Source organism: Teleopsis dalmanni, chromosome 2, assembly GCF_002237135.1.
Source record: "Teleopsis dalmanni isolate 2A chromosome 2, ASM223713v2, whole genome shotgun sequence".
In the NCBI taxonomy this organism is placed as follows: domain Eukaryota; kingdom Metazoa; phylum Arthropoda; class Insecta; order Diptera; family Diopsidae; genus Teleopsis; species Teleopsis dalmanni.
Genome location: NC_051847.1, coordinates 84,722,888 through 84,732,661, shown reverse-complemented (window position 1 = coordinate 84,732,661; position 9,774 = coordinate 84,722,888). Strand labels below are relative to the sequence as shown.

The following is a 9,774-nucleotide window of genomic DNA, read 5'->3' as shown; positions in this document are numbered from 1 at the left end:
TTATCCTGTGTTCGTGAGTGGATGCGTGTGTACTCGTATAAGCAGGGTTTGTTTGTACGTCCATGTGTTGCTTGTGTATAATTCTATAAACGAGCAAAAGTACCTGGTAATATGCAGCAAAGTATTTTATGCTTCCTAAAGTGTTTCTCAAATTAATCCTTTAGCCACCCTATAAATTATTCACGTTGTGTGAAGGATGGCAACATAACACACGCCCACCACTTACTTACCAAATGAAGCCAACGGCTGAAATGAATGGATAGAATGCATGGATGGTGTGTTGCTTCTGCCATTGCTGTTGACGTTGCCTTTGGTGGAGGGCAACAGTCTAACAGTCCAACAGTGCAACAACAATTAACCTTTGCTTAGCATTGTTCTCCATTGAGTGCTGCCCTTCGTTATATTTGTGCAAGTTTAAATAGTTTTTCCAGTAATAATGTCCTCTCAACTGGATTATATGAGCATTCCGACTCTCCATGTAATGCAAACGCATTCAATGTATGCATTTCATATGGCCAACAATTATTTTAGGAATGTTTTTGTGTGTTACCACTATGGATTTGTACATTCCGACTTGACCCTTACTTAATTTGCGTACTAAATTCGTTCTGTTTAATTTGAGTACATCATAAATAACTTGTTCACATCTCTGCTGCGCAATAGCAAATGCCCAAAATGCTTCATAAGCAACAACTTTCCATATATGCAAATGCACTGCAGTTCAGGAATTTGTGAATTCAATGTACTAACTTTTCCACTACTCCACCAGTCCATTTTAATCTTATCTAATTGAATTTTATTATCTATTTCAGGTGTACAGCATGTCCACACCGAAGAGCAGTCATGGCAATGCTAGCAGTTTTGGTGGCGCTAGCACTGGTGGGCGCAGTGCTGATCCGAAAGAGAAACTACGTCGTATACCGAGTGTACAGCCAGGTGCATTAATTTGTCAACATCTCATTAAGGAAGGCACATATGGCAGAATCTACGCTGGCAAATTGGGTGACTCTTGTGATGTGTTGATTAAAACTGTTGTTGATGGCGCTTCACTAACCCAAGTAGCATGTTTACTACAGGATGCGTCAATGCTAATTGGAGTCGCTCATTTAAATGTGTTACCACCTTTGCTAGCTAATACTGATTTGCCAGGACCACCAGAAATTGCATATCCATATCCGTCCAAGGGAAATTTAAAAATGTAAGTTTTGTGGTTTTCCGTATAAAAACTTTATTTTTGTCCTTCCGTTCTTAATTAAATTTTTTTTCCTAATGAATTCTGTCTCTACAGATTCTTACAAAAATCACGTGAAATGAACTCCCCGTTAAGCACTCGTCAACTTGTGGAATTTGGCTTACACGTTTCCAAAGGACTGGCACATCTTCACTCATTGGGTATAATACACAAGGACATTGCAACTCGGAACTGCTAGTGAGTAGACTCATATTTTTATTTAATTTAATTATTATATAAACTAAAAGATGTTTATAAAACTTAAATTAATAAATTAATTTTTTTAAAGAATTTCACATAACAAAGCACACCTTTATTCTACTTATATTTGTTATTATTATAACAACTCTCTTAAACTTCCCAAAAGGTTACATTTGGCTCGTTTTTAAGAGCCTAATAAAATAACGACACAATAATGCTAGATTTGTGGTTTAAAGGTATCTGTAGGATAGATTACGATAAATTAACCTGGTGGGCGATAAGACACCATAACACTATAATAAAAAAAATAAAGTGAGATTCTTTATGACCATCTTCTTTTTATTCTTCTATTTAATCGCTTTCAAAGTACTCTTTCTTTGACACAGCATACCTACGGCAACGGTTTGTCCAATTTGGAAGCTATTTGGGTTGCTATAGTTGATTTTTAGAATGGCCTTTAAAGTACAAAGCGTTGTAACTTAGCTATAAGTCAGGAGATGAATTCGATGGTTAATGAAAAAAAAAAATTCTTTTTCTGAATAATTTTAAAGAAACAATGCAGTATGAGATGGTGCATTATCTAATACAGCCTGTCTTTTTTGTGTAAAGCTTCACATAAATATTGCATACCGTGTACCCGGCGGAGGAAATTCATACTGCACCACACTATGATGATCAAAGAAAACTGCTTACATGACATTGATTTTTAAACGACATTTGCGCCGTCGTCTGGTTCAGAAAGCTTTGTTTAACAAAGTTTAACGCGGCGCTGCTTTTTGCAAAAAAATTGAGTGTTTTTGGCACCCAACGAGATATTACTTCTTTGAGCTACCAAACATATATCAATATTAGATGGGTTCGAATAGAAACTAAAAGCCAACAACAAAAATTTCAGTTAATTTATTGAAGTTTGGCTGACCATACAACGCTGTTTCGAGCATTGCCAAGTACTCATCATCAGTGGTCTTAGAAAATATTTGAAATTTGTGATTAGTTTATAGTCCGTATATAATATGTTTTGACTGAAAGTTTTAGACTTTCAACTATCTTTTAAAATAGTCTATATTGATCTATCGAAATGAAAATTTATCAGTATCGACGAGATCACTAATCATCATTCGACAGTTCTTGATTACCAAATTTATGATTTCATTGATATATTGTTTATCAGTTGATGATGGTCGTCAGGGTCATTTTTTATCTTCAATAGTTTCTCTGCCTATTCTGAACTGGTCTTATACTATATACAAACATTTTTTGTGATTAATCCTGATCACAGAAGGACTTCTGATATGTCACAAACAAATATGTACAAGTGATATAAACAATTCGATAAAGGTACACAAACCGTTCGTCATTGAAGATCTTCTGCGATATTTATTACAGAATAAAGAAATTTTATTACGCAAAAATAAGAGTTAAATGTCTAAAATGTTTATTTTGATATTTAAATATATAATTTGAAATCTATGTCTGTCACTAATGACTAAACCTTAAAAGTGCTGCCGGAGTCGAAAAACTTGCGTAGTTTAAATTAGGAACAACACTGTATTCACAGAAGTGTATGCCCGAATCCTATGTGGTAGAAATAATTGATTTGGTTGAAAAAGTTTTGGATGTGTTAAGAACTACTTATATATTCTTCAATTAAGTTAATCGTCCGCTAACAAATTTATTGTTTCTCCTTTACTTCACTATTGTGAGCAAACGATGTTCTCAAAAAATTTTCTGATAAGCGTCACATAAAAAAAAATATCACCGATATGAAGTGGACACCCTTTTAGAATAGCTTCAGGGTTTACTCACAGCAACCACGATAATGCTTTGTAAACTAACCCAGCGTCCTGACAATCGAAGTTTTAGGCACCTGGATTATGCGGTACCAGATTTCATCTTTGGTGAGGCGTCACAAATGAAAACATATTTACTATCAATTACACTCCAAAATTGCACAGGATGGATTTTATAGGATTTTAATCGCCTTTTTATGACAGCTTAAATTCTAAGCACACTATTATATTGTCTTTTCTTAGCACATTCATAAAATATATAGATATATTTATTGAACTTTTAATATTCCTTTTCTATATTTAAGTGTACTTCATCAATCATTATCCATTTACATGTCATGTTAACAAAAGCCTTCTTCTTATACTCTCTTATAATTTTTCTTTGCAGTTTGGACATCGACGCTCATGTTAAAATTTGCGACAACGCTCTATCACGTGATCTCTTTCCCGATGACTATCACTGCGTAGGAGATAATGAAAATCGACCACTTAAATGGATGGCATTAGAGTCTCTGCAGAAGAAATACTTTTACACCACATACAGTGATATATGGAGTTTGGGTGTATTTTTCTGGGAATTAGCTACACTTGCAATGCCACCATTTGAGGAAGTAGATATTTTTGAATTGATGCCATATCTCGCAGACGGATTTCGTTTGGGTCAGCCTATTAATTGTCCAGATGAATTGTAAGTAACCGATAGTGATTCAAAAGTAAGTATGTTTAATAACTGTAAATTTTGATTTATTTGCAGTTTCACTGTCATGTCCTGTTGTTGGCTTGTAGAACCAAAGCAACGACCATCATTTCCGCAGCTCGTAGCTTATTTACAAGACTTCCATGAAGACTTGGGCAAGTACATCTAAGCTATTCGCAATAGTGTATATGACACGACTGAAGCTGCATTTACATGCGATTGTTTCACAGGAGGAAGGCAGTTGTCCTTAAGTAATTAAGTGGTATCAATTTTTTGCATTTTAGTAAATTAATATTACGTATACATTAATTAAATATTTACATTTAAAATGTGTTTAATGTATGTATGTGAATTACCTGTTCGTAGAGCCATAAAAATTTAAATTTTACTTTTTAGCTAAGCAGAAATACGTACATTTTTACGTGAATAAAAGTAACGTTTAACTGAAAAGCAACATTTAATGACGTACTGTAGTTAGATTATATATGTAATTAACAAGAAAAATATAAGAGATTTTAAGATTTAATTAAGAGCAGATATTATATTAAATTTAGGCGACTTAAGACTTTATTTTTGTTCTGTTTTAATGTTGTCTTAAGTAAGTTGTTATCGTGTTTAACGATTAAGTAAAGAAGAAATTTTATGAAATAAGTATTTTTACACAACTTTTATTCCAGTTTTTCTTTCCTTATTTTCACAAAGTAACTATTATAGTCTAAATCCAAAGAATTATTTTTTTTTTAATTTGTTACTTTACTTAATATTCAATTTTCTTCCTTTGATTTAATGTGGCTTTGAGGTGAAAGTGCTGTTGATGTGGTTTTGTAGAAAGTTAACCTTGACAAACATTAAAAATTTAAAATACTATTTCTCTAATAAGACGTTAGTATTTCTTAAGGAGAAATACAAAAAATTTGCAGAAAGAAATTTTTATTTTACAAGGCTTAACAAAGAACATCTAAGTGGGCTACCCTCTTTAAGTGCAGGGTTGCAGAGCAAATGTTCGGTATATCTGCAGATAAAAATTGAATTTAAAAGAATGAAATAATTTTCTCGCGCTCAAAAATTACATTACTTATCCGTTTATTGCATATTATGAAAAAATCTTAGAGAAAATGTTTTATTTTACACAACCAAGCTAAGAAAATCTAAGTTAGGCACCCTATTGAACTATAGGGTTGCCTTAGAAGTATTCCACGTATCGTTGTACAAAAATTGGTATTTTCTCTAATTCAAAATTTTTTTACTAATCCAAATATGTTTTAACCAAAACCATTATTAATCAATCAAAAGAGCAAAATAATTTCATTAACTACAAATACAAAGTGTTATCTACAGATATATTTACATTGTAAATCACTAATACTTCATTTATTGATACTACAAATAAGTAAAAAGTACACTTTTTGTGTGATCTCTTAGTGCTTGTCGATGAGTATTGCTTATCATATGTTGCTATGATAACATACAATATTATCAATGTGCACACAATATTGATAATAATTTTTAATGTTTATGCTCGGATACTCGTATTTAGTGCAAAGTCCTATAACAAATCGAATTACAGAAACAATTATTGAAAAATTCTCACATATTCTTAGATATTAGTTTTTAAGCAGACCGCATCGAATAAAAGACTAAACCAAGCAAGCCATAGATTCAGTGCTTGCCCATTTTTTCTTCATAATATGCCCAGGAGCTTATGTTTGCAAATAAACGCAAGTACTTTTCACAGTCATTTTTTGGAAATCAGTTTCTCAGACAATATATTAATGCAAAGATTCAATAAAATGACAATTGGATAGTCAGTTGTTGCAGTTAATGCATCAAAACTTGACAATTAAACTCACTTAATTTGAGCTGGGACACCAAATATACGACCCATCTAGGATTTTTATTTGGTAATACGTTATTTGTCCTCTTAATCAGTTTAAACATACATAAATGCATTAAAACTTCCTAGCTAGGGTCTAGTAATTTGAGCTGATATACTAAAGATGTGTGTCATCTAGCATTGCCGCTTTGAAATACAAAATTTTTCCTTTTGATAAGTTCTGATCTATGTATATTATACAAATTCTTGTTTCATCCGCATTAATTGGATGCAGTAGAGATTTGAAATCATGGTTTGAATATGGGATAACAATCTATAATTGATATACGTACCACATATACAACATCAGTTTTCGTATTCTCAACTCCTACTTTGCTACCATGTAAACAACTTCTCTTTTTTTGGCAAGGATTATGTTTACCCAACATTAATCGGTGGTTCTTCTTCTGTTTTCATATTCACTTATGGTTATGGTTTCTTCTGTTCTAACAATGATACTCAGAAATTGATTCTGTTCATAAAATTGTTTTCACTTATGAGCACTATACGTTCATGAGACTTAGAAACATAAAACACCTAGTTATAACTATCTTTACGCAAACGCTTTAACAGAGTGATTGATATTTAATTCAGTCCCTTAGTGATGTATAAACTTGAGCATAAAGGTCTGTTGAGTGAATACCCTGGTCTCGTACTGCAATTCAAATAAAAAATATGCCTTGTTGACTTGATGTGAGAATGCCAGTTTTGTTAATTGTTATCTATAACTTCATTGGCCGTTTCAACAAGAGGTCTACCAATTGTGGTGTCTAAAAAATAGTAATAAAACATGATATATATAACTGCCATAAGTAGAGTTGTGTATTTGCTTTCAAGTTTAACCCATAAATTAAGTCTATAAAACTAAGTTCGACTTTAAAACAAAACCTAATTAAATACAGCAATTTTTGAACTCAAAGCTTCAATAACTATACTAAAGTAACTTACTTTAAACTAAAATTTAAGATAAAGTAACATGAATTAAACTTTTTCTTAGTAAAAAAATCTATGTGTACTGAATTTCTACAACTATTAAATAATGAATCCATAAATCAAAAGTATATATAACTTATATGAAACTAATTGAAATTAATTTTAACTCTCGATGTTAAGTGTAAAAGTCTGTCTACTCACTTTGATGTTGAATGAATTAAAAGATAAAAAGAGTAATTAAAATTAAAAAAGTAATATAAAAGAGTTACCAAACTCAAATGTCAAAAAACGAAAAATTATTGTGATTGTATTTTAATTATTTGTTATTAAGAATTATAGATATATGTATTTAAATGTTTATTTTTACATATATATATTGTATGTATTCATATTAAAAAAATAATGATATACATTAATATTTCAAATTATATGTATTTAAATGAATCGTGTATTATCGATGTGCATTCGTGTGTATTCGTCTATGATCGTTAACGTTCGTCTATACTCGAAATCTCTATGTGTAAATTGTTGTAATAAAAATTAAAAGAAAATGAGAATTATAAAGAAAAATCTAAGAAACTAAGAATACCAAAACTGATATTGACTATGTATATGTAAACTATACTTAATATATTTGTAACTATTCGTACTAATACTAACTGTTTCAACTCGTGTTTACTGTTTAAGGAACTTTTCACATTTATCTCTATTTTAAACTCCTCTAACTGTCGTAGATCTGTAAAATCACTAAATAAAACAACACAAAATGAATTTCCGAAAACTACATAAAAGTAAAAATAAATAATTAAATAAAATATAAAACATAAAAGAAATATTGATGGAAGTTAAAAAACATGAAAAAACTGATATAAAAGTGAAATTAATATTTGGTATTGTTCAACAATCGAATTATATTAAATAAATAAACAAATAAAACGGTGTTCCTTTTCAATTAAAATTTCAATAATTTTTTTTTTCATTTTATTGAATGGTCATGGAGCTTTTGCACGCTACAATAAATGTTAGGTATGTAAAGTTTAAACATCTATAACATACATTTTCTCCTCAAGGTAATAAATTAGTTTGAATCTTAAAGCTAATCAAAGCCTTATATGATAAACAGATGTTTTCTGATATTTTCATTAACATGTTTTATTTAAATAATATTAAAATGGAATATATTATTTTTAAGTATTAATATTGAAAAGGCTTAAAAATAAGTCTTTTATAGAAATATTAAACCCAGCAATATTTTAATTTGGCATTTATTAATCTAATTTATCAATCTCTTTTTTTATCATGATATATCTTATATACCATACATTTGAATTGTATTGAGAAGTACATGAGAACAAGGAGCAAGAATGCAAATGCAAAAACAATGAAAAAGAGAAAAAAGAGAAAAAGTAACAAATTTCCAAGAACGTCGATGTTGTCATTCAAATAAGTGAAAGAAGAGGGATAGTGCATTATAAATTATAGATTAATGGAATTGGTATGTGCATTAATCTTCTTCTAGGTGCGTTTCAGTCGATCTACACCGGTATAATCTAGAATCGTACATCACTTTTATTCTAAAACCCATTTTTTTAGATTTAACAGTATAAACATCAATAAACCCCCTATAAAGTATAAAATGCTTATACTTTTTTATTTGCTAAATAGCTTAGACGCGATAACCTTGATACATTTAACGATGGTGCCAATAGAGATATCTCTACGCGAGCGGATAAAGTAGGAAAGCGTATCTTAAGAGTGAATAAAACTAGTATTTTATTCACACTACTGCGAGTAAAGATTACACTAAATTTATCGAGATTGTTTTGTTGGGATTATTCAGATGATATAAACCTTAAAAAAGATATTTCAAAAGATTTAAGATTTTACATTGACAAATTTTGTGTAAATCGTCAATTTATGTATCAATTTATGTCCTAAGAATAAAAAGTTATTTGGGGTATATGACTGTCGTGGGAACCTCAAAAGAACCGTATCCTGGACCTTAAATTTATAATCAGTTGTGGCTGTTTCTTACGATTAGTCCGCTTGGTGATGGTTTCTATTCTTAAAGTTATCCAAACTCATTTCTGGAGAACATGTTGGTCTCTAACTATTCACAGATGAAAAGTCGGTTTTTGAGTTTTCTCAAAAATCTTGTCCCGTTTGTTGGGTTTAATCCATTTGAAATTGTCTTCCTGCTTAGGTAAGTATGCTGTATTCGTATAGCCAAACGGTATTAAATTCCATGTTTACTCAGAGCAAGTCTCGAATAAATCGATGTTAACCCTACAAGTGTAACATAGAAACCCTCCTGTTGCAACCACAGTCAATCCAGGCCATTTTAGTACGATATAATAAAAACTCGTTTAGCATAGCTTAACACTTAAATTATATTCCTTTTTAAAGTAGTATGACTCGATGAAGCGCAGAGGCTGGTTTCACCAAATATTTCTACGAAAAAGCGCTTTCTGAATATTTTTTATCGGAGCAATGATTTCGGATAATATGTTTCTAAATATCACAGAAGTTACTCGTGCTCATTTAAGCTTACGTGGCGAAAACTAATGAATCAGCTTCTCAGCAACCTTTATAAAAAGGTAGCCCCTTTTTTTTGTTGCCAACTAATTATGTTCTTTGTAAAAATAATGACGAACATTTTTAGTTATGTCGTTCCAACAGTCTGACTATCTGCATTTCATTATCTATTTGTCTGTCTTCATCTTGATTAATATATCTGTTTATATACATATATACATGTGTACTACATTAAGACTGAAAAGTTTTCGGAAATTCTCATTTAAAATTCGCGCGCTGTATATTTTTCGATATTTTAAGTTTATGTAGTTTGGCAGCACTGTCCTTAATTACTATGCCAAAAATGAGCGCGATCTGTCAGACAGTTCGTTTACGGCAGCTGTTGAAACCAGTTCACCTCAGTAGTGCGTTGCGAAATGTCTTCGGCGGTCGTACGACCGTCCTGAAAGGCTTTTTACCACTCATAAACTTGAGTTTTCGATAAAACTGATTCCCCATAAGCCTTTTGTAGCAT

General features: G+C 31.1%; 1 protein-coding gene across 1 annotated transcript in view; it reads left to right on the top strand.

Moving 5' to 3' along the window:
* Nucleotides 1-4,241, top strand: part of LOC119674954 (dnaJ homolog subfamily C member 13-like) — a 9,019-nt gene extending 4,778 nt beyond the window's left edge. The window contains exons 6-9 of the mRNA XM_038086111.1: nucleotides 813-1,198; nucleotides 1,289-1,429; nucleotides 3,611-3,910; nucleotides 3,977-4,241. Of these exons, the coding sequence (XP_037942039.1) occupies nucleotides 813-1,198; nucleotides 1,289-1,429; nucleotides 3,611-3,910; nucleotides 3,977-4,088 (939 nt within the window). The 3' untranslated portion in view covers nucleotides 4,089-4,241. The remainder of the gene's footprint in view (nucleotides 1-812; nucleotides 1,199-1,288; nucleotides 1,430-3,610; nucleotides 3,911-3,976) is intronic.
* The last annotated feature ends 5,533 nt before the right edge of the window (nucleotides 4,242-9,774 follow it).